This window comes from Meriones unguiculatus, chromosome 18, assembly GCF_030254825.1.
Source record: "Meriones unguiculatus strain TT.TT164.6M chromosome 18, Bangor_MerUng_6.1, whole genome shotgun sequence".
Lineage (NCBI taxonomy): Eukaryota > Metazoa > Chordata > Mammalia > Rodentia > Muridae > Meriones > Meriones unguiculatus.
This window is the reverse complement of record NC_083365.1, coordinates 30,495,926-30,521,998: the sequence shown is the minus strand read 5'-3', so window position 1 is coordinate 30,521,998 and position 26,073 is coordinate 30,495,926. Positions and strand designations below refer to the sequence as shown.

Below are 26,073 nucleotides of genomic sequence, written 5' to 3'. Positions count from 1 at the left end.
ACTAGGAAATTGTTTTGCTGTGTTTTTATTGCTTTTGCAAACAAGTTCTCTAGGAACATCTGGATTTAGTCATCATCATCATCCAGGATGTTTGTAAAAGAGTAAGACCTTTATTTAAATATTCATGTTTTATGGTTATTTAAATACTCATTTTATAGCTATTTGTTTATTTAACTACTCATGTTTTATAGTTAGCACATGACTAGAATTCAGCAAGTATAAGAGAGTATAAAATGCAAGTCCCCTGTACCTTTAGGGGAACTATAATTTTGCTTATTATATGAACAAGTTTGTTGCCACTTTTATAAATATTTTTGTATTACATTATCTTGAAGCTTTTCTGTGTGTTCCAGGAATGATTTCATATAGATATTACTGTATTGGAAAGAGAGAGATTTCCATGCTTTAGTTAACTCTAATGAAAATGTATAAATATTAGAACCAAGGTAAACAAAACTCTACCTAAAAAATAAAGGCTTATTTTGATCAAGGATTTTCTAGTTCTTTTGGAAGATGACTCATCTGTAAGTTATCTGAACAACTCCAAAAAACACCAAACACCTGCTTCATCCCTTCATATATCACTGTCACATGAATTAGTGCACATTATTAGTACCTTGACACTAGTAGTAATTTGCTCCGCAGTTACTCTACTGCTTTCTATCCTTCCAGTAAACATGTAGACTAACAGTGCATGGAAATCCAAAAAAATCTTTTCAGTGAGGAGTTCATAGTGCACAGTATGTTCTGCTTGAAAGCATAGTGGGCAACTTAAAGTTGTTCAGTATATCACCATCTTGTCATCACTTTATCCTCCTTGTTTCTGCTTCAGGCTTCTCTCCTTTTTCATCTGTCACTGCTTTTCTCTGTCTTTCCAACTCTTCTGTTTTCTCCCTTCGAGCGTCTCCTCTTCTGCCTGTTCTTCAAAGCATTTTATTGATTCAGACATTATCACATTCTTTATGTATCAAGTTTTTCCAATTTTTTTTCAAAGTAGAAATCACATTTTAAAAAATTGGATATTATTAGTACAATAAAATGCCATCTTAGGATAGTTTTATACAGAGCCCAATATAAGTGAACAATTGTATCTTGAAACAAATATGTTTCATATAGTTTAAGGTATTTCTCTTTAAAAAATATAACTGGCACCTACCCTCTGAGACAAATACAGTTTCGGCAGCATTAAATTGATAGTAATATGATTTCTAAATCTACCAATGTAATTCAGAAATCCCCAGGTCCCGCCTCTGAGAAAAAGGTATCAGACGGGTCTGATGCTCTTTGGGTGGATGACACCTAAATGAACATCAGTACAAAGTCCCAATTTATTTCTAATATCAGAGATCAGACCTCTACTCTTGCCTGATGCGTCTAAAACAAAAAGGGGGAACTGTAGAGAGCTGCGAAATGCCGCGCCTTAAAGATGGAGCTGGTTTCTGCCTTCCACCTTCCCGATGGTGAATGCCCTCTGTCACAGACAACTCCACATTTGGCTAAGGCTGAGGATCTGGCTTGCTTCCATGTATGTGGACCTATCTGCATTGCCCACGTGGCACGCTGGGGTTGGCTACCCAGAAGCTATTTAAGCTGTGGGCTGGCTTTCCCCAGGGTCAGATGATTGTTCAAGGTTCCTGAATAAACTGCATTGAAAAAAAAAAAAAAGAAATTCTCAAATATACATACCTGTCATACCATGCAGAATGAGAACATTGTAGCTTTCTTATTATCCCATACCACATCACTATTCTTGCTCACACAGAGCCTGATGACAGCAAAATCCATTTTTCTTGTGGTAATTTTGTTATTACCTGAATTCATTCAGAAAGGCCAGCCATGGTCAACACAAAACATGATTTGTCACTGCCTGTGTGGAATTCCCTAGGAAATTTCCATCCTAGAATAGTTTTATACAAAACCCAAATTTTTCTTTAAACCCAAAAAATTTAAACAGAGCCCTTTACTGATTTATCTGTAACTTCTCCAGAGATAATATCATTTGTGAAATAAAAATGTGTAGTAAAATCATTAATATTCTCTTTTTCATCAGTTATGAGTCAAGCAACTGGTCTTCAAGAAACTTTGATAAATCTATCATTCCTTTAAGTTCCTAGACCATTTGCTGTTTCAGGGAAAGAACAGATATGAATATAATATCTACAGTGAAAAATTCCTTAAATCTAAAAATAAAAATTAGAAGCTCTGAAAAGTGACAAGCTATCATTGTAATTGGAGATGATGAACTATGCTAATGACTTCCTTCTCAAAATTTTAAAGAACAATTTCAATGCTGTTATAAATATCATCATCAATTTTTAAGTTCATTATTCTGGCCAGTTATGTATATTTGATAAACTTATGCCTAATGGATCTCATTTAAATTGCCATAAAGCCTTACATCTGTTAATAAAGCCTGATGAATATTTGTTGTAGGAGATATCATCTGTATAGTAGAATTCCAGAAGAAGCATTTCTCAAAAAAAGTTTGGAGATAAAATTATTTGTATATTATTTCAAATACTTACCTTAAGCATTAAAATAACTTCCCTCTTGTGATATACAAATAAACCTGTTTCACTGGACTTTGGTTCCCTGCTTAGTGTGGACCAGTGCTGGCCACTCTGAATGAGTTGTTAAGAACAATAAATTTTGCTAATTAAAATTGTAACACACACACACACACACACACACCGAGGTAAACAGTTACATTTCTTAGTTCTTTATATCATTGTTCACTTTGCCTGGTAGGTTTTCAGTATCAGTCCTGTATAGTTTAATTATTTTAATATTATAAAGATTTTAGCTTTATTTTCTCTAAAGCATCTGAATCCAAGCACAAGATAAAATATGTTTTAGTTTTGGCAGAGTGGCAAGCTTATGTAGATAATAATTTCTTTCTTTCTTCCTTTTTTTTTTTTTTTCTTCTTTCTTTTGGTACAAAGAACCAAACCTACATGTGCTAGGAAGGCACCTTATCACTGAGTCACCTTTTCAGCTGACACAAGTAATAAATAAGTTGTTTGAGTGTCTTGACTCACATTTTATTCTATCCCATGATGTTCACTTAATTTTATTATTATTATTATTATTATTATTATTATTATTATTATTATTTTACTCATCTCACAAAGTTATTGGGTCTTTGTCAAATATATTATTATTATTTGTTTATAATTTATTCCCTTCGTTTCCCAGTTGCAACCCCTTCCCTGTCTCTTACCAGTCCGGCCTTCCCCTCACCATTCCTCCCCTATCCTTCTTCCCTAGCCCAGCCCACTGATAGGGAAAGTCTTCCTCCCCTACTATCTGACCCTAGCCTATCAGATCCCATCAGGACTCTTCCTCTGTGGGCTGGCTAAGTGACCCCAGCAGGGAGAAGTGAACTAGGAGAAGGCAATGGAGTTCATGTCAGAGACTGTCTCTTCTCCCCCTACTAGGGAACCCATATGGAGACTGAGGTGTCTATGGGCATTTGAGAATGGGATCTAGGTCTTCTCTATGTATGGTACATCTGTGCAGATCCTCCTGGCCTTGCTCTTTTTGGGGAGAAAAAGGAGCTTTGTTGGTCTCTTTGTGTGGCTTCTATCCACCCCCCCAAGTCCTCTTATATTTCCATTTTTCCATAGGACTCCCTGTGCTCTGTCCAAAGTTTGGCTGTGAGTCTCTGCATCTTCTTAGATCCCCGATTCCCTCCTGATTAAGTTAAAAAAAAACTCAAGTGACAACAAATGCTGGAGAGGATGTGGAGAAAGGGGAATCCTCCTCTATTGCTGGTGGGAATGCAAACTTGTACACTTCTTTGGAAATCAATCTGGTACTTTCTCAGAAAACTGGGAATAGTGCTGCCTCAAGACCCAAATAATACCACTCCTGGGCATATATACAAAAGATGCTCACCCATACAACAAAGACATTTGCTCAACTATATTCATAATAGCCAGAATTTGGAAACAACGTAGATGTACCTCAACTGAAGAATAAATACATAAATTGTAGTATATCTATACAATGGAATACTACTCAACAGTTAAAAACAAGACTACCATAAAATTTGCAGACAAATGGATGGAACTAGAAAACATCATTCTGAGTGAAGTATCCCAGAAGCAAAGAGACACACATGGTATATACTCACTTATAAGTGGTTATTAGCCATATTATATAGAATAAATGTATGAAAATCTACAGACCTGAAGAAGCTAAACAACAAGGAGGATCCTAGGGAAGGTTTTTAATTCTCATTCAGAAGGAAAAACAAGATAGACATTGAAAGCAGTAAAAGAGATGAAACAGGACTGGTGCCTACAACAAAAGTCCTCTGAAATTTTTATTATTTTTGATTACAGTTTTAAAATAATCTTTTTAAATAACTTTTGAAAACCATGTTAATATTTTTACAGAGTTTTAATTCTCTGGACTACTGTCGTCATTTATGATTACAGTTCTCACTATCTCTTTATTTCACCTGAATTTTAAAGAAATTGTTCAATGTATTTTATCCAACTAGATAAATTGTCTCATAAGTTTTTTATTAATCAATATAATTTAATGTCGTGCATCACTGTGAATGAAGAGCTTTTCAACCTCCATAAATCTCTTGTGCTCTGTGCTCCTCATATTTTATAAATAGTCTACACCAACTAAAAAATATTTGTTACTAATAGAAATTGTTTGCTAAGCAACTTGTATACTGTTGAGCTGGATCTCTGATACAATAATAAATTTTAAATTACTAACATTTAATCTTACTTTTGGTGACTTAAAATAATTCATCTTGTCTTTCAGGACCTCCTCTACATTCTGATCCAATGGACCAATCGAATGCTTCTATTGTGCCTGAATTTGTTTTGCTGGAACTTGCAAAATCATTTGGAATGAAGATTTTCTTTTGCTCCTTCTTCTCCTTGTTTTATGTGGGGATTATTTTTGGAAACCTCTTTATTGTGTTCATAGTGATTTTTGATTCTCACTTACACTTTCCCATGTATATTCTACTGGCCAACCTATCACTCATAGACTTGGGCCTTTCATCTACAACGGTTCCTAGGACAATATCTGACCTTTTTACTGGTTGTAAAGTCATTTCCTTCCACAGCTGTATGATACAAATGTTCTTCATTCATGTGATGGGTGGAGTTGAGATGGTGCTGCTCATAGCCATGGCATATGACAGGTATACAGCAATCTGCAAACCTCTTCACTATCTGATGATTATGAATCCCAAAAAGTGTATAATATTGGTAATAGCTGCTTGGGTCGTAGGCATGATCCATGCCGTGTCTCAGTTTACTTTTGTCATAAATTTACCCTTCTGTGGTCCCTACAATGTAGGAAGCTTTTATTGCGATTTTCCGAGGGTGATTAAACTTGCATGCGTGGATACTTATAAACTGGAATTTGTGGTCACTGCCAACAGTGGCTTCATATCTATGTGTACCTTCTTTTTCTTGATTGTATCATACATTTTTATCCTGGTCACTGTCCGGCAACATTCTTCAACTGATTTATCCAAAGCATTCTTCACTCTATCGGCTCACATCACCGTAGTGGTTTTGTTTTTCATCCCATGCATGTTTCTCTATGTGTGGCCTTTCCCAACTAAGTCACTAGATAATTTCTTTGCTATTGTTGACTTTGTTGTCACTCCTGTCTTAAATCCTACTATCTACACTTTAAGGAATAAAGATATGAAGTTGGCCATCGGAAGGCTAAGTAGACGGGTTTTAAGTTCTAGGGAAATTACATAGCAAATTTATTAATAAAAACACATAGTAATATGATATACTCTCAATATTAGTACTATAGGAATAAAACATCATTTACTGTTTTTAGAAACTTAGGGAGTGTACCTACCAAAGAATTTCAATTGACATGGAGTTACAAAAGCTTCTGCTGGTTACAAAATAACAGTGTTACATATGTTTTTTTTTCAATCAACATAATTAATTTTTTATTGTTTTTAAGTTTTGTATTGTATTGATGTATTTGTATTATATATATATATATATATATATATATATATATATATATATATCAGTTATAGTCAGCAATTAATGCACAGATTTTTATGTTATTTTGTTGGTGCATACAGGTGTGAAAAGTACCTTTATCCACATATTTATGCAGATAAAACAACAATCATTATTAATAGATATTTCTTACAGAAATTATGTGTATCCAATGGATAAAATATAGGTTTAACTAAACCAACAATGTATTTTAAAAAAAGATAAGTAGCATTTGGTAATTAAAGCATATTTCATGCTTCTAATTTGAAGGTAAATTTTTTGGAGACTGAGGCATCATAAAACTGGGTGATGTAAGTATGGGAAAAATGCTTTTGTTATTTCTCAGATAAAAAGCTCATTTTACGTTTCCAATATATTTTTCCGTGACTTAGAAAAGTGTACAACCTATCAATTGACAAGAATTATTGGAACCATTTTAATTGCCTACCTGACTTTGAACATTTACATATAGACAGCTTGGCGAAAGTCAGTGAGCTCACTTTTATATTGAATCATGCTATTGATACAAAAGGCTGTCTTAAATAGCCACTTTCTCTAATGCTTACAGAAATCAAATGATACTAGAATTACCTAAATTAGCTAGACACAAGCAACAGCTCTTTACGAAGCTGTGGGCAATGCTAAATTAAGCTAAAGATATGGTCTCCATGTAACTGATAAAAAAAATAAAAGGAAAAAAAAAAGAAAAAAAAATTTACAAGATATAAAAAAAAAGAGAAAAAAAAATAAAGTGTAATTAATAAAAAATTAAAAAAAAAAAGATATGGTCTCCAACAGGGAATGTTTGGTCTTCAGAGCACTGTTAAAGTGTAACAAATTTTGACTGAAAATACATTAAAACATGAGAGTTTCTAACATTTAAAATATATTGATCCTAAGTTTTGTGTTTACAGTTTCAGGAGGGGGACAGTGTTCTTTCAAGGTTGTATTTTTTTTTTTTAATGGAGCTCTGTGGACATAAGAAAATGAGAGAGGTCAAGCAATTGATTTTCTCTCCTGCCCATTGTGTAGATAACAACATTGATGAAATATAGAAGTAACAAAAAGAAAGCTTACAATGAGCCTTTATGTTTCTGGCAATGGATGGGGGGTTATGTGGTGATTTTTTTTTTATGAGTTTGATTGTCTCAGCATTCCTATAAAAGTATTTTTCTACAAAAGGTTGCTAAATACAGAAAAAAAATGAAATCAAGTCTTTATCTATAAAAAGATTAATTGATATATTATAGATATTTGAGTAATAAAACAAGTATTGATATCCAAAATACTCTGAAATTTAAAATAAGGGACAAGATCCAATGTTTCAACATGAATTGTCACAAATGTTTAATAAATATTATCATGAAAAAACAAAACAAAAAAGAGAAAGATAAGTAGGATAATCAACAATATTAAAATGTTGTGTTTTTTCTTGCCTGCTCTTCTATGATAATGTATAATGTCATCTCAGACATAGACTAACTGTCATACCTGTGAATATCACTATTTTATAACAGCATACTCTATTGCTCCGGGAGTCTTCCTCAAGGAGATTTATGACTTACAAAAAAAAATGTACAATTTAAAGTATTTCTAGAGACTTACTTTCTAAAGTTGCACTGCCAAGATCTGAAAAAGCTTATTTAATGTGCCAGCTCTCCAGCGGCTGTGCTTGGGAAGAAGAAAGTGCTTGAAGTCCTTCAGAAGAAACTGGGAACACGTGGTGGCTCAGAAGCACTACTTGAGACATGTTTCCAATGTGTTTATTAGATGCAATTGAAAATTAGCTGTTTATTTCAGCTCATTTAAATGCCTCCATAGTGATTAAAGCTTAAAAATTGACAGGTTGATATGAACGGGATTTTAATATTAGAAATCTTTTGATATGTTCTTCACATAGTGGACATAACTGTCTTAAATTATCCTCTCTTTGTGAAATCAAAATACTGTCATTAACTGCCTGATTTTTCTGTACACATTTTAATTTTGTAATATTCCTTTGTTTTCTTATGAGACTTTTTTTTCAGTCATGCGTAGACTGATATGGTAAAATAATCCAGTGATCCAAGAAACTGTAACAATGTCCCCTAACTCAGGAATAGACCATGTTTCCTCCACAGGCCAAGGGAAAACCTCTGACAACATGAGACAGTTTGGCTGCTTTTGGATCCTCCATGGGCTTCTGATCATTCATGGATCAACTAGTTTGCTTGGGAAGACAGTCAGCCAATCAGTTTACTTGGGAGGACAGTTCACATAAAAGCCAGTCTCCCAGAACGTTAGTGCTCAGAAAGCATATATAAGAAGGACTCTGTACTATTCTATCTCTCAATATTACTGCTTTTTCTTCAAGTTATGAAAGAGGTAAGTGGAATGGCAAGATTGAAATTCATCAGTAGAAGCAACTATGGGTTAGAATTCTGTTGATGGTTAACTGCTTTTATCAGTGGAAACTCATTCTGCAGAACTCTATAAAATTTTTCTTCAGGAAATTAAATAGAAAATTCTAAAGGGATAATACACTTAGAAGATTTAACATGAGTTATGTTAAAAAGGATATGAGTTATGTTAAAAAGCCTTGTTATCAGTGTTCTAGTGGCAATAATTATTGATTCATACACATAATTTTACTGATTTGACATATGCTTTACTCTCTGTGATATGATTCTATATAGATTTTCTTTAATAAAAAATAAAACACTATATTCTTTTTTATGTCTTTTTTTTAATTCCAGGGAAATGCTGTTTTGAACATTTATTTCACATAGAAGTTGCGAACTATATTGTTACAAGTACAGAAATTCTGAGAAGCTTTTATTGCTTTATGTAAATATTTGAAAACAGAAAAAATGAAATCATGGGAATGTTTCTTAGTACATCTAGGATCAAGCAGTGGATCTGAGCGTAAACCAAAAGCCCTGATTCACATTAGTATGACTACAAAGATGTTTATTTTTTAAAAGATCAAGGTAAAACATGATCATGAAAATCACAACATTACAGTGATTAAATTCAAAATTAATATAATGAAAATAGTTTCTCTTTAATCAGGCTTGGCCTGTGGTTGTTAAAATAAAAGCAGCCTTAAAATGAGGGGATGTGTCTGGTTTTATTATAACATGTTTGGCTAATAAGCCTGGGAGGCCTGCCCCTTTCTGAAGGGAAACAGAGGAGAAGTAGTCGAGAGGGGATAGGAAGAGAGAGGGACTGTGGTCATTATATAATATATGACATTTTTTTATGAAAATGGAAGAGAACTCCTTAAATTTGAATGCAAACTTAATAAGAGAATCATTACATTCTTCTAAAACTTCTGGAGTCTTTAGCGTCCCAAATGAACTTTGAGGAGGTTGTGCTGGTAGAAAGATTGTTAATGAGGATTCCATTTTATCAACATAGCTCTAAATATGTGACCCACAGTGAATAACAGAATTCCCTTTTCCTGAAAATTAGATTTCTTAAATTCTTTATTTTCTGCTATGGCAGATGTTGATTTTCACCAGATGAAAACCCTTGAACCACCTACGTCTTTGTCCTACATCTTATTCATATACGATCTGGAGTTTTTCCTTCTCCATTTTCTTCTACATTCTCAAAATGGTTCAACATTAATAAACAAATAAACACCCTAAATTGCATAAGATGATTCTAAAGAAAAGCATTTATGAACTAGTCACATCATAATGTATCTCACAATAATAATTCTTCCTTATGAATTGTCAATGTTGGGATGATTATATTTTTACTGGAGTAAGAAGACACAAACCAAAAGAAATTTCATGAAGTATTTTATTATTATATATGTCTCAATTTTGGAAAAAATATAATCATTAAGTTTTTATAGGACTTTGTACACAGCAATTTGAAATTTAACTGGGCATGTATAAATAAAGAGGTCTGGAATAAAGAGATAATTGTATCTTCTAAGAACAATGAGTTTTGAATAAATAAATCAACAAATAAACAACAAATAACAACATTTTCCCAAAAAACTTAAAAAATACAGTTCTCTCTATCTCCTATAAGAATTACTCATCATATCTATCTGTGTCTTTTTATGTTATTGATCTTTGTAACCTACTTTTTTAAAACTTTACTTTTACTTGTTTTGTCTTTTTTTTTTAATTTTCACCTTGTATTTAATTTTGGTAAATTTGTTTATTACTAAGGACTTTAACATAAAATAATGTAGGGACTATTCTATACATTATAGTTTTATTTTATTTTTTGACATTCACAGGTAAATGAAATCTAGGATGACAGTACAGACTTAGAAAGGAGAACAGATAACAACATTGTATTAGGATGGAGTATATAACCATGGAGATCTGGGAGGCTTGTCTACCTGAAGAAGAAGAAGAACAAGGAAGTAATGTAGTATAAATTATGACTTTTTATTCATAACTTGGGAGCTTTTCTGAAATAGATCATAGCAAGTCCTTAATGAATGAGCAGAGGCTAGAAATTGCATGTATCAACCCTGACTTCCTTTCCTTTGTCTTTACTCCAAGGCCAGTGCAGAGACTCTCTTCTGGAATGAATCAACAAGGGAAACAAATCAATCTGTGGTGACTGAATTTATTTTTATTGGACTCTCCGATTCTTGGGAACTTCAGATCTTTATGTTTGCATTCTTCTTTGTTTTCTATGTAGGAATTGTGTTTGGAAACATTCTTATTGTCATAACTGTGGTATCTGATTCCCACCTCCACTCCCCTATGTACTTCCTGTTGGCCAACCTTTCATTCATTGATCTGTGTCTCTCCTCTGTCACAGCCCCCAAGATGATTGCTGATTTTTTCTGCAAACGCAAAGTCATCTCTGTCAAGGGCTGCTTTGCACAGATATTCCTCCTTCACTTCTTTGGGGGTAGTGAGATGGTGACACTCATCGCCATGGCCTTTGACAGATATGTAGCAATTTGTAAGCCTCTACGCTACATGACAATTATGTGTGGTAATGTATGTGTTGGCATTGTGGCTACTGCATGGGGAATTGGCTTTCTACACTCAGTGAGTCAATTGGCCTTTGCAGTGAACTTACCTTTCTGTGGTCCCAATAAGGTTGACAGTTTTTATTGTGACCTTCCCAGAGTGCTCAAACTTGCCTGTGCAGACACATATAGGTTGGACATCATGGTCATTGCCAACAGTGGTATACTCACTTTGTGTTCTTTTGTTCTCCTAATCATCTCCTATAGTATCATTCTGATGACCATCCAGCGCCGCCCCTCTGATAGGTCATCTAAGGCTCTGTCCACACTGACTGCACATATCACAGTAGTTATTTTGTTCTTTGGACCTTGCATCTTCATTTATGCTTGGCCCTTTCCCATCAAGTCATTAGATAAATTCTTTGCTGTGTTTTATTCTGTGGTCACTCCTCTCTTGAATCCTATTATATACACATTGAGGAACGCAGAGATGAAAACAGCAATGAGACGTCTAAGACAATGGAATTTAAAGTTTGGGGTAAAGTCTTAGATCTTCTGTAACCATATGATTGAGATAATGAAAAGAAGTTACTAAATTCTTCAGCAGACCTTGTGTCAATTATAAAATTCCAATTTACCTCACATACAAATTGCTAAAGAGGATCTAATAGTGCCTCAATTTATTGTATACAATCATAGCTTATAGTTTTAATATAGTTTCAAAATTAATACCACTACTTCAAAATACATTTTCAATAATTGTAGAACAATTAAAGTAATCATTATGTTATTATATTTGCATAACCGTGACTTTCTGGATACTTTTGTGTTTAAGATAATAAAAGGTATAACCTGCACTATTTTACGTTAAAGAAAATTTTATTTGGCTTATTTTTCATAGAAGCAATAGAAAAGAATTACTACTCACCTAACCAAAAAAAAAGTTCTCAAAAATAAGAGTTTATATGTCACCTACTGAGATTCATAAATAATATTACTACCTGGTAGCAATCTATGTATGATGTATCTCCTGCTACTATAATGAAGCATGGTCTATTAGTGCATTATCATGTATAATAGGAAGACTGAAATTGCTGACATGTTTTCATTTCAAGGCGCTTTACAACCTGTGGCACAGAGAAATTTGTTGTAAAACAGTAAAAATATTAAGCGTGTTGAAGCCCCTTACTATGTTTGACACAAAGCATATGACTTACATACATCTACCATTTTCCATTATCAGAATTTTAATTAGTTAAAATTAATTAGTTAAAAGATGTTGGGTTCAATTCTACCTCAACTTTCCTAAACATGATTAAGAGTAATCATTTATCCTTTGTGAGGTTTGGTTCCCACATTAATAGAAAGGAGATCGTGGTATGTATTGTATATGGTTGTTACAGAAGCAATGAAATAGCATATGTAAAACAATAGAAACATGTGGCATATTCACCACTCAATGACCGTTAGATAGTGTCATGATAGCCAAGTCAATCCATATGTTAATAGAGTCAAAGGTTTTCACCCTTTGGCATTCCACAACTCATTTCAGGGACATGACATTTTTCAATCTCAGTAGATGTTCATTTGGGCCATTGTATTGCAATGAATAAAATGTATTCATTTATGTGCAAATGTGTATACTTGTGTGTGCAATATTCTGCCATCATAGTGAGAAATTCTAAATGTCAGGAAAGATGTAAAGGAAACTGTAAGTTTTTTTTTTTCTTTTTAAATAGCTATTATTCTGGCAACTTTTGACCTTTCCCATGATTGTCTTGTAACCAGGCTGAAGTTAAACATCACAAATCTGTAACAACCAACATAAATGAATAATTATGATATGAGAGAATAAATAGAAATGGAAATTTAGATAATAAAGAGTTAAAATTATGCCTACTCAAGAGAAAATTAGTACAAAATAATCACAAGACTAATAAAACACATGAAAAGACAGCATTCTAATAGCTCTATCAAAAGAGTTATTAATAAAGTGGTGGAATCGCTAGGATAACTTGAAAAAGAAGGTATTCAATCTCTGCAGTATATTGCAGAATAATTTCTAAATGGACCAAAGATCTGAACATGTTTAAAACTGTACAAACATTTTATAATGATTTAATAGCTTTATAATTCATAAGTGTAGTAAATGGATTGACCTCGTGCAGGAGCAAATTGATACACTATGGCAAATAGCTCAACTTGGCTGTCAATGGAAGTATGCTGGACTTTGAGTCACTAGCATACAATATGAGAATTTTTCCCGTGCTGCATATCTGTCTAAACAATTGTCTAGCTATATTTTATGTAATTGGACTGAAGAATTCGATACTATGATGGAGCAGCTGAGAGAGGCCATTGTCACGGTAAATTCCACCAGAGTGGACGCAGGACTAGCCACAGGATTAACATCATGGATTGCTGCAGCCATGAATCATCTGAAGGAATGGGTGGGCATGGGAGCGTTAGCAGGCCTTCTGGTGTTGGTCTCCTTGGTTTGCCTGTGGTATATATGCAAGTTTAGAGTCTCACAACAGCGTAATGCAGCCATGACCATTCAGGCCTTTACAGCCATTGAAGCAGGACAGTCTCCCCAAGCATGGTTGGATACCATAAAAAGCTAAAATGTTATGCTCAGGATGCGAGGCTAAGCACTGCACTCAGGGTCACCCGCTTTGGACCCAGAGAAGAGCATGTCTGATTGCATGCGGGTTGATGCCCCAGGTCCCGCCTCTGAGAAAAAGGTATAGGACGGGTCTGATGCTCTTTGGGTGGATGACACCTAAATGATCATTGGTACAAAGCCCCAATTTATTTTTAATATCAGAGATCAGACTTCTACTCTTGCCTGATGGGTCTAAAACAAAAAGGGGGAACTGTAGAGAGCTGCTTAATGCCTAGCCTTAAAGATGGAGCTGGTTTCTGCCTTCCACCTTCCCGATGGTGAGTGCTCTCTGTCACAAACAACTCCATATTTGGCTATGGCTGAGGATCTGGCTTGTTTCTGTGTATGTGGACCCATCTGCATTGCCCAAGAGGCACAATGGGGTTGGCTACACAGAGGCTATTTAAGCTGTGGGCTGGCTTTCCCCAGGGTCAGAAGATTGTTCAAGTTTCCTGAATAAACTGCATTGAGAAGAAAAAAAAAACAAAACAAAACAAAACAAAAAAAAACAACTAACTTTTACCTTACACTGGACTATATAAAAAGAAAATAAATGAGAGACTTAATAGCATCCAAGGAGTAGTAACTTTAATACTTAAATAATAAAAGTAATTATATATATTATGTAGCTTTCCTGAACAACCTAATAGAAAATTAGCAAAAATTTTAAGCTTACAGTATATATAAGATGAAAACGATATTTACAAGACATATTTTCAAAAAGTTTCATGCTAAAATATAAACAAGCTAAAATTGCATTTAAATGTCATCTCTGGCCTATAAAGTATCTTATGTCAATATTTAATAACACAACCAAACAGTAAAGCTGCTAAAATAGTAACACCATGCATATCTCTAAAAAGCCTTTTGTTTCTCACTTAAAAGTGCCTAAATAATTTTGTTGCAATAAAGCCAAACAAATGAAAAACACAGAAGAAGAACCGTCTGCCAGTAACAAGAAAAGACTCATATGACAATCACTGATATGGTCGAGTGATAACAATGAGTATAACAGGTTGAAACAGAACTACATAGAAGCATCCATGAAATAATCATTAAAATAAAATAACATATTTTCCCTTCAAATTAACCTAATAAGCTAAAATTAGTAGGTAAAAGTTTTGCCATAATATAATGTAGATAAGCAAGAAAATTCGAAAATACAGATCATGTGGGAAAATTTTAAATTAAGTAATCACAAGGTTAATTAACAAAGACCTAATAAGCTAGGGTCAGATGGAAGGGGAGGAGGATTCCCCCTATTAGTAGACTTAGAGAGGGGCAGGGAGGAGATGGGGGAGGGAAGGTGGGATTGGGAGGAAATGAAAAAGGGCACTACAGCTGGGATACAAAGTGAATAAACTGCAATTAATATAAAAAATAAAAATTTAATTTAAAAAGATGATCTGCCTCATGATATTCTACAGGAGAGTAACAAGACAGAAATATGTAAAAACTGATTCAACAAAAGAAAAATTAAAGCATGGGATAGTTAATCGGAAAAATTATCTAGACTATTCATCAAATTCAAGAAAAGAATGGGTACAGTTTGAAATGCTGAAAAGACATCAATATTTACAACAGTGAGTTTTGTAAATATCCTGATTTGTGCAAGACAATTTTCATAAAGTTTTAAGATAATCTACAAAATTTGTGTAAGAAGGAGGTGTACGTTTATGCCAAATATATACAGCCAGAGACAGCAGCACATAAATGATAAAGAGGATGGATGGGTTAGAGAAGGAGGAAAATAAGATAGGATAAAAGGCAGAGAAGAGAGAATGGAAGCTGAGAAACAAAATTACACAGAAAAGAAATGCTCGTTGATATTAGCACAGCATCTTGTTTAATATTTCATCTCACAGATAAACTCTTAATGGAATATAAGCTTGCAAGCCCAGAGAAGCTCCAAGCTCAAAAACTTGGCATCAGTCAAACACACCACAACCCAGAGAATACTGAAGCAAGGACATGAACAATACAGTCTTCTAACTCAAACTTAATTATCTACTGAGTTTGTGACATACAAAATCGTTTATTTCTGTCTGAATTACATCATTCTCAATACACTCAGTAGTATTATGTAATTTACATAGTATTGTTTTGTCAAAGATGGTCATGAGGTCTTGATATTATAAACATTTAGTTCTACTGCTCATTGTATAGATATATACAATTTTAAAATTTCATATTCTACACTCTTTCTGAAATAATTCATTGTATCTAGTAATTGCTGTTTGGATTATTCAGTATTTACTAATCAAATATTTATGACACCTACCAATATAATGAGTTTTATGAGTTTTAATTCTTGTTTCCTTTTTAATTTTTTACATTGTCTAAGACTTCAAGTACAACAATGAATAAAAATGTAAGAAATGGATTTTTGTCTTACACTAAATTCCAAAGGAAAGCTGTAATTTTTTTTGACAAATTCACCTATTTCCTCTAAGCTGAGAAATAAAAAGGCATAAAGCATTCCATATTATGTTATGGACTTTAATGTTATTAAGATCACAGACATATTCTTCCCTAATTATTTAATTTTATTCTACTTCACTGTCAGCTTAATTGACATTTTAGCATATCCATTCAAAATTAAACACTTTAAAGATTCAACTTTTGACTTGATAGTAATCATTAATTTTACGTGTAGATTGCTAACCCCAATCAAGAGCTGTTTGCCAAATGTTAGTGTAGATATGTCTATAAAATTTGCCAAATGGTAGTATAGGTATGTCTATGAAATTTTTATTTTATGTCAGTACATTTTTGACAAAATTAATTATCATCTATAGTTCAAGGTCTTTCTTCGGCCACTAGAAAGTATTTAGAGAAAACAGGTAAAATTCTGCCTCCAGATAGTCCTGGAACTCATCAACTCCAAACATCAACCATGTCACCTCTTCCCTGTACCCAACCTAGATAACCTGCTAATTTTGTGATTAACACCCTTTTATAGGTCCTTTTTGAGTCAACTTTTTCATAATAAATGAGCACACAATTATGTTTGTTTCTGCTTTAATACATTATTCACCTGTTTATTGGTCTATTTTTTTTTCATTGATTTCTGATCTTATTTGGTCAGAATTTGTTCTTTTGGCTTATTTGAAATTTTATACTTGGGCATCATTTGGATATAGACATAGGAGTGGTAAAGCTGGATCTTCAGGTAGCAAGAAAGTACACAGATGGTAGTTCAGTGTCCAAGTGGGTTCCATAGTAATGGGAACAGGGACTGCTTCTGACATGAACTGATTGGCCTGCTTTTTGATCACCTCCCCCTGAGGGGGGAGAAGTCTTACCAGGCCACAGAGGAAGACAATACAGCCACTCCTGATTAGACCTAACAGACTAGGATCAAAGTGAAGAAAAAGAAACCCTCCAGTACCAGTGGACTTGGGGAGGAGCATGCGTGGAGAAGGGGGAGGAAGGGAGGGATTGGGAAGAGAGGAGGAAGGGAACTAGAGGGAGGATACAAAGTAAATAAAGTGTAATTAAAACTAAAATAAAATAAAAATTAAAAAAAGAAATTGCCATATTGATTCCCAAAGTGGTTGTACAAGTTTACATTCCCACCAGCAATGGAGGAGGGTTGCCCTTTCTCCAACATCCTTTCTAGCATGTGGTGTCACTTGAATATTTAATCTTGGCCATTCTGTTGGATGTAAGATGAAATCTCAGGGTCTTTTTGATTTGCATTTTCCTGATGACTAAGGACATTGAATTTATTTATGTGTTTCTCTGCCATTCAATATCCCTGTACTGAGAATTCTCTGTTTAGTTCTGTATCCCACTTTTTTTTTGGGGGGGCAACTTTTTGTTTTTATATTTTACAATTTATTCATTTTATATTCCCACTGTAGCCCCTCCCTCTTCTCCTCACGGTCCCATCCACCCTTCTTCATCCCCCCATCCCCTTCTTCTAGTCCATTGAAAGGGGGAGTTCTTATCAACTGCCATCTTACCCTAGCTTATCAAGTCTCATCAGGGCTGCCTGGATCCTCTTCCTCTGTGGCCTGGCAAGGTCACATAGCCAGGGGAAAGTAACTAAAGAGCAGTCAACAGAGTTAGTTCATGACAGAGGCAGCCCCTTACTCAGTAACCCACATGGAGACTGATTTGCCTATTGGCTACATCTGAGCTGGAAGTCTAGGTCCTCTCCATGCATGGTCCTTGGTTGGAGCATCAGTCTCTACAGGGCCTGCTGGGCTCAGATATTTTAGCTTTGTTGGTCTCGTTTTGTAGCTCCTATCCCCTCTGGGTCCTTCTATTCCTCCCTTCTTCCATAAGATTCCCTGCTCTCTGCTCAAAGTTTAGCTGTGAGTCTCAGCATCTGCTTCAATCCCTTGTTGGGTGGAGCCTTTCAGAGGACCCTCTATGGAAGGCTCCTGTCTTGTTCCCTCTTTTCCACTGCTTCGGGTGTCTATCCTGTTTGCCATTTTGGATGATATTTAAACATCCTCCCTAGAGTCCTCCTTGTTGTTTAGTTTCTTTAGGTTTGTAGATTTTAGTATGGTTATCTTAATGTTATATAGTTAATATCCACTTATAAGTGGGTGCATACCATTCGTGTTTTTCTGGTTGTGGGATACCTCACTCAGGATCATCTTTTCTAGTTCCTTTCATTTGCCTGCAAATTTCATGATTTCCTTGTCCTCGCTGTTACTGGCAAGTTCATCTATCCTGATGCTGGGGCATTCCTTCCTTCACTGGTGTTAAAACTCCCTCACTTATGGTTTCAATGTAGATAGAAGACCAGCAGCTCTCAGGGATCCACAGGGACTCCAGCATTAGACTGGGACTGCTGAGATATCTAGTCACCTGGACTGTACAAGCTACTGAGTCCTTGGCCTTTACCTCAAGAGACAACCATTGTTGGACTGCCTGAACCACAACCAGTAAACCAATCTACTCAAACACGCATGCACATGTGAACACACACATTCATTTTATTTTTTGTATTCACTGGTGTTTTGCCTGTCTGTGTGACGATGTCAGATCCCCTGGAAATAGAGTTATAGACAGTTGTGAGCTTTCATGTGGGTGTTGGGAAATGGACCCAGGTCCTGTGGAATAGCAGACAGTGCTCTTAACTGCTGAGCCATCTCTCAGGCCCCCACACATTAATTTTTTTCAGTTGTGTTCTTATACAGAACCCTGACTGAAACAGAAGCCAAGGTAGGCAGGGCATTAGGAACTAAGTAACTTCAAATAGCCTGAACACTACTGTGGAATTCCATACTAAGGCCACAATGGCAGGAAAGCAAACTCGTACAACCCCTCTGGATATCAATCTGGCACTTTCTCAGACAACTAAGAATAGCGCTTCCTCAAGATCCAGCCATACCACTCCTAGGCATATATCCAAAAGAGGTTCAAGTACACAATAAGGACATTTGCTCAACCGTGTTTGTAGCAGCCTTATTTGTAATAGCCAGATGGTGGAAACAGCCCAGATGCCCCTCAACTGAAGAATGGATGCAGAAATTGTGGTACATCTACACAATGGAATATTACTCTGCAATGAAAAATAAGGAAATCATGAAATTTGCAGGTAAATGGTGGGACCTGGAAAGGATCATCCTGAGTGAGCTGTCCCAGAAGAAGAAAAACACACAGGGTATACACTCACTCATATAGACATATAACATAGGATAAAACTACTAAAACCTGTACATCTAAAGAAACTATTCAAGAGAGAGAACCCTGACTAAAATGCTCAATCTGTATGCCGAAAGGCAAAGAGGATGGACATCAGAAGAAGAAAACAGAAAACAACCTAGGAACCTGCCACAGAGGGCCTCTGAAAGGCTCTACCCTGCAGACAGCGTATCCCACTTTTTATTAAATTTTTATTTTTTATATTAATTATATTTTATTCATTTTGTATCCCAGCTGTAGCCCCTTCCCTCATTCCCTCCCAACCCTACCCTCTCTCCCTAGTCTCCTCCCATGCCTCTCTCTGAGTCTACTGATAGGAGAGGTCCTCCTCACCTTCTATCTCTCCCTAGCTTATCTGGTTGTCATCAGGATAGGATGTATTTTCCTCCTCTATGGCCTGGCAAGGGAGCTTCCCCCATGGGGGACAGGCAATCAAAGAGCCAGCCACTGGGTTCATGTTAGAGACAGTCCCTGTTCCCCTTACCAAGTACCTACTTAGATAATGAGCTGCCATGGGCTACATCTGAGCAGAGGGTCTAGGTTATATCCATGAATGGTCCTTGGTGGGATTATCAGTTTCAGAAAAGCCCTCTGTGCCAGAATTTTTTGGTTCTGTTACTCTCCTTGTGGAGCTCTTGTCCTCTCCAGGTCTTAATCTCTCCCTCTTGTTTCACAAGATTCCCTGAACTCTGCCCAAAGTTTGGTTAAGAGTCTCAGCATTTGCTTTGATACACTACTGGGTAGAGTCTTTCAGAGGGCCTCTGTGGCTGGCTCCTGTTCTGTTTCCTGTTTTCTCATTCTTCCAATGTTCATCCCGTTTGTCTTTCTGAGTGAGAATTGATCATCTTACCCATGGGCCTCCTTCTTGCTTAGCTTCTTTAGGTGTACAGATTTTGGTATGTTTATCCTATATTACATGTCTAATTTCCACTTATAAGTGAGTATATACCATGTGTGTCTTTCTGCATCTGGTATACCTCACTCAGGATGATCTTTTCTTTTTTCTTTTTTTGGATTTTATTTTACTTTTACAGTTTTTTCACTTTTTATCCCCCTATAAGCCCCTCCCTCCTCCCTCCTCCCTCCTCCCCTCCGGGTCCCACCCTCCCACCCTCTTCTTCGTACATGCCCCTCCTCAATTCCACTGATAGGGGAGGTCCTCCTGATCTTAGTCTATCAGATCTCATCAGGAGTGGCTGCATTGTCATCCTCTGTGGCCTGGTCATGCTGATCTCCCTTCAGGGGGAGGTGATCAAAGAACAGGCCTATCAGATTATGTCAGAGGCAGTCCCTCTTCCCATTACTATGTAACCCACTTGGACACTGAACTGCCATGGACAACATCTGTGCAGAGGTCCTAGGTTATCTCCATGCAAGGTACTTGGTTGGAATATGAGTCTCTGGGAAGACCCCTGTGTTCAATTTTTTTGGTTCTGTTGCTCTCTTGTGGGGTTCCTGTCCTCTCCAGATCTTATTATTTCCCACTTCTTACATAAGATTCCCTGCAATTTGCGCAAGGATGATCTTTTCTATATGCCACCATTTGCCTACAAATTTCATGATTTCCTTCTGTTTAATTGCTGAGTAATATTTAATTGTGTAAATGAACCACAACAGTATGGTACTGGCATACTTGTATAACTACATATAGATGAATAAAATATACCAGAAAGACTTTACTTAAGTCTCCACTTTGATTTTCACCAAATACACTAAAATTACATACTGGAGGAAAGAAAGAATCCTAAACGAGGAGAATGAGCACCTTTTAACATCATGAATGATATCCAATGGGAGGAAGTACCCCAGTCAGTTTGGTTTCTCTGTGTCCTGAAACAAGAGTATGCTATCTATTTTCATTAACAGAGTCTTTCCAAATAGCTATGATGGGCAAAAAAAGATAAAGGCGACAGTCTATATAGTTTTAACACTTCTGCAGTCTTGCAGACAACATGCCATATCTGTACTTACAAATGTGTTGAATAAATGTCTCATGTGTGCCAACTACTGAATAAAGTACAACAGCTTTAATAATGAATCAATCAATATATGAAAACAGACCTCATGGAGATTCTATTTCAGGATATATGATATTAAATAATAATTTAGAGCACAAATTTTAGTATCAGATTGAGATGACATAGAAATCTCAGTAAAATCTTTTGAACATTTTATTATGATACTTATTCATCTCTTTTTAAAATAAAAAACACAAAGTATAATACAATGCTGATTTGTGGAATGTATAACTTTTGTTTGATCTTCTCTTAACATTTTCTTCCCATTCCCTTAGTTTTTTTGGTAGATAGCTGTGATCAGGCAAAAGTGATGCTATTGGCCATTTGGCAAAGAAATTGAAAACCCTGGGCATGTGGTAGTACACAGAATTATAATCAGGTAAATTTTACTAAGATGTTATTTATAAAGATAAACATATGTTTGGTCAATACACATTAAGGTAAACTCTATTAAAAACATAGAGGAACAGTTTTATGATATCCCTACAAAGAAAGAACATTCAGTTTAGATTTAGGAAGAAATTTTCACAGTGTTTTGAAGGTTGCTCAGTAAATGTCATAGTTTCTTTAAATTATCAAGTTATATCTATATTAGGGTATTTGTACAAATTTTGAATATCAACTATATTTTCTAACTTAAAATCTATTTCAAGGCTAATGCCCTGGTGGTAGCTCCAACAGCCGCCAATGAGATGGTAGTAACAATGGTGGCTGTAGTTCCAAGATCCCTTTTCTGTCTGAAGAGAGTCATAGCCTGAGGGGCATCAATGGGCACAGGTGCCCAGTGAGGCATGCGAGTAACCAGGGCATACCTAAATTTACTAGCATTCCAGCATTGGGCAAAAAAGCAAGTATCATTACCACAATTACTTGGCTCTATCTGGCTAATAATGAATAAAAATGGGGGATATAGACAAACAGGTGTGGGCTTATAGGAAATATTATGAGAAGCCTTAACCCCTCGTTGGAACATCCTGTGTCAGTTCTAGAAATAGCAGTGGTGGTGTCCGAGGTCTGAGTAGGTTCAGGAGCCCATTGCCCCCAGGGGCGAGACGTGCTCCATGCCAATTGACTAAATCCATGTTTTCCTCCAATTTTGAAAGTCATTTAAGGTTCTTAAATTATTTTTTCCCTTTTTTCTTAAATTTTTCATCAATTACACTTTATTCATTCTGCATCCCCCCATAAGCCCCTCCCTCCTCCCCTCCCAATCCGACCCTCCCTCCTCCCTTTGCTTGCATGCCACTCCCCAAGTCCACTGATAGGGGAGGTTCTCCTCTCCTTTCTGATCTTAGTCTGTCAGTTCACATCAAAAGTGGCTGTATTGTCCTCTACTATGGCCTGGTGAGGCTGCTCCCCCCCCCAGAGGGAGGTGATCAAAGAGCAGGCCAATCAGATTATGTCAGAGGAAGTCCCTCTTCACATTACTATGTAACCCAATTGGACTCTGAACTACACTGGGCTACATCTGTGCAGGGGTTCTGGGTTATCTCCATGAATAGTCCTTGGTTGGAGTATGAGCCATGAGTCATACTGGGCAGACTGCTCAGACCCTGAATAATCATTTAGCCAATGTAGCTCATGCCTTAGTTGTACATAAAGGAATTAATGCTCAACTAAAAGGAAGCTTGATGGTGTTCAATCAGAGGATTGACCTCTAGCAGGAGCAAATTGATACCCTATGGCAAATCGCTCAACCTGGCTGTCAATGAAAGTATGCTGGACTTTGAGTCACTAGCATACAACATGAGAATTTTTCCTGTGCTGCAAATCTGTCTAAACAATTGTCGAGCTATATTTTAGGTAATTGGACTGGAGAATTCGATACTACAATGGAGCAGCTGAGAGTGGCCATTGTCACAGTAAATTCTACCAGAGTGGACGCGGGACTAGCCACAGGATTATCAACATGGATTGCTGCAGCCATGAATCATCTGAAGGAATGGGCGGGCATGGGAGCATTAGCAGGCCTTCTGGTGTTGGTCTCCTTGGTTTGCCTGTGGTATATATGCAAGATTAGAGTCTCACAACAGTGTGATGCAGCCATGATCATTCAGGCCTTTACAGCCATTGAAGCAGGACATTCTCCCCAAGCATGGTTGGATACCATAAAAAGCTAAAATGATACGCTCAGGATGCGAGGCTAAGCACGGCACTCAGGGTCAGCTGCTTTCGACCCAGAGAAGAGCATGTCTGGTTGCATGCGGGTTGATGCCCCAGGTCCCGCCTCTGAGAAAAAGGTATAGGACGGGTCTGATGCTCTTTGGGTGGATGACACCTAAATGAACATCGGTACAAAGTCCCAATTTATTTCTAATATCAGAGATCAGACCTCTACTCTTGCCTGATGCGTCTAAAACAAAAAGGGGGAACTGTAGAGAGCTGCGGAATGCTATGCCTTAAAGATGGAGCTGGTTTCTGCCTTCCACCTTCCCGATGGTGAGTGCTCTCTGTCAGGAACAACTCCACATTTGGCTAAGGCCGAGGATCTGGCTTGCTTCCATGTATGTGGACCTATCTGCATTGCCCACGTGGCATTCCTGGGTTGGCTACCCAGAGGCTATTTAAGCTGTGGGCTGGCTTTCCCCAGGGTCCGAGGATTGTTCAAGGTTCCTGAATAAACTGCATTGAAAAAAAAAATCTATTTCAAACAGTCAGTTTCACTATGTTCAGTAATTAGTACAGATATCTGGATATTAGAAATTTCCTTTGGGACCAAAATAGTTGCTTATGAATCTTTTCATGGCATTTTTCATGTCTTTATTTCTCAGAGTATAAATAGCTGGGTTGAGGAGAGGTGTGAAAACAGAGTAAAACACAGCAAGAAATTTATCCAACCAGGTGATATTGAGGGGCCACACATAGATGAAGATGCAAGGTAAAAAAAAGATCATCACCACTGTGATGTGGGCAGTGCACGTGGACAGGGCCTTATGTGCCCCAGCTTTAGAGCTCTGCTGTACAGTGATTAGGATATATGTATAGGATATGAGCAACAGAATAAAGCAGGTTACAGCCACAACCCCACAGTCAGCATTTGTTAGAACATCCAAAACAGGGGAATCTATGCAAGCTAGCTTGATTACCAATGGCATATCACAGAAAAAACTGTCTATTTCCTTAGGTCCACAAAATGGCAGCTCCACAATCACTACCAGGTGACTCATGGCATGTACAAATCCAGTTGTCCAGGAACTCAACACAAACCCAGTACATCTCTTCAGGTTCATGATGGTGAAGTAATGCAGTGGCTTGCAGATGGCCACATAGCGGTCATAAGCCATTATCACCAACAACACCATCTCTCCTGCAGCGATGCAGTGAGCAAAGAAGATCTGACACATACAGCCTGCAAAGGAAATGGTCTTGTTTTCCCTGAGAAAGTCTGTGATCATTTTAGGAGTGGTGATCGTAGAAAGCCACATATCAACAAAAGACAGGTTGGCCAACAGGAAGTACATGGGAGAATGCAGATGCGGGTCAGTGATGATTAAAACAAGAATGGTAATATTTCCAGAAACAATGAGAAGATAAAGCATTAAAACTATCACAAAGAGTGAGAGCTGAATATTCCATGAGTTGGAAAGTCCCCAAAGTATAAATTCTGACACCACAGACTGATTGCCCTCACCCATTTTTCTCAGTATGTCTTCAGAAGTAACCTGCAAAGAAAGAAAAATTATTAACTAGAGATATGCTGTAGGCTATTTTCTTTGTAGAATTAGACATTCGTATTGAAACTCATCTGAGTAGAATTGGATAAATTGAAGATAAATCTAAGGCAAGAATGAGTAACATTGCTGCCTGAGGTGAAAGCTAATGAGTCAAGCGCATGAAGAGAAACATTATGTGTGACTGTTATTCACATGCTCTATCAGCAATTTCTTTTTAAGAGAGCAGTGAGTAAAGCAAGAGAGCAACGTAAAAACCCCAAAATGGATGCTGTTTCATTGAGAAAAATTGTCCAAATGTGTTACTAGTGTTCATGAAATTCCATAACAAAAATAAGAATTAAATTTGGCAGCTGAAGGGGAAATACAGCAAAATTCAGTAAAAATGGTATTATATGATATTACCATTTTGTCAGACTGTATAATGATTTCTTTGAGCATCAGTAGAATAATATCTGTGTCTTCTCTGGGATGGTGGAGGCTCCTGGGAGTCTATGGTGGTGACCCTAGCTGAGACTCCTAGAAGCAGGGGTTATGGAGCATGCTGTGGCCCCCTCCTGTCGACAGGGGGAATTTACAATAGAAGAAGAGAAACACCAACCCACCCATAAAACCTTCGACCTATCCAATCATTGACTTTCCTAACTTGAGTCCCATGCTATGAGAGAGAGCCCACGCATGACAGTATTAATAATATTTTGCTATACTTACAGGCAGGAAACCGGCATAACTGTCATCTGAGTGGCTTCACCCATCAGCTGATGAAAACAGATGCAGAGAACCACAGCCAAAGAGTTGGCATGGCTTAGAAAGTCTTATCGAAGAGGGGGAGGAAGGATTAAAAGAGCCAGAAAAATCAAGGATACAACAAGAAAGCCTACAAAATCAACTAGCCTGGGCCCAAAGGGGCTCATAGAGACTGAACCACAAGAAGAGAGTGTCTATGGGCCTGACCTGGGCCCCTCACATATATATAAAAGATGTACAGCTTAGTCCTCATGTGGGACCTCTTACAGCAGCCTCCATGGCTGTCTCTGACTCTGCTGTCTGCCCATGGATCCCTTTCCCCTAACTGGACGACATTGTCTACCCTCAATAGAAGAGAATAATCCCA

The 26,073-nt window shown here is 36.7% G+C and overlaps 3 protein-coding genes across 3 annotated transcripts; 2 read left to right on the top strand and 1 right to left on the bottom strand.

Annotated features, from left to right (window-relative positions):
- The first annotated feature begins 4,808 nt into the window (after positions 1–4,808).
- On the top strand, positions 4,809–5,747 carry LOC110544281 (olfactory receptor 4F17-like). Its single transcript, XM_021630333.1, has one exon. It carries the CDS (start codon positions 4,809–4,811, stop codon positions 5,745–5,747), a length of 939 nt encoding a protein of 312 aa, XP_021486008.1.
- Positions 5,748–8,363: 2,616 nt separating this feature from the next.
- LOC132648964 (olfactory receptor 4F4-like) lies at positions 8,364–11,491 on the top strand. Its single transcript, XM_060371560.1, has 2 exons — positions 8,364–8,372; positions 10,520–11,491. Exons 1-2 carry the CDS (start codon positions 8,364–8,366, stop codon positions 11,489–11,491), a joined length of 981 nt encoding a protein of 326 aa, XP_060227543.1.
- Positions 11,492–23,984: 12,493 nt separating this feature from the next.
- On the bottom strand, positions 23,985–24,926 carry LOC132649000 (olfactory receptor 4K3-like). Its single transcript, XM_060371658.1, has one exon. The coding sequence runs from the start codon at positions 24,921–24,923 to the stop codon at positions 23,985–23,987; it is 939 nt and encodes a 312-aa protein (XP_060227641.1). The 5' UTR covers positions 24,924–24,926.
- Positions 24,927–26,073: the final 1,147 nt, after the last annotated feature.

Excerpts from the sequence above, each read along its gene's own strand:
- LOC110544281 (XM_021630333.1), top strand. The coding sequence starts at position 4,809 with ATGGACCAATCGAATGCTTCTATTGTGCCTGAATTTGTTTTGCTGGAA.
- LOC132649000 (XM_060371658.1), bottom strand. The coding sequence starts at position 24,923 with ATGGGTGAGGGCAATCAGTCTGTGGTGTCAGAATTTATACTTTGGGGA.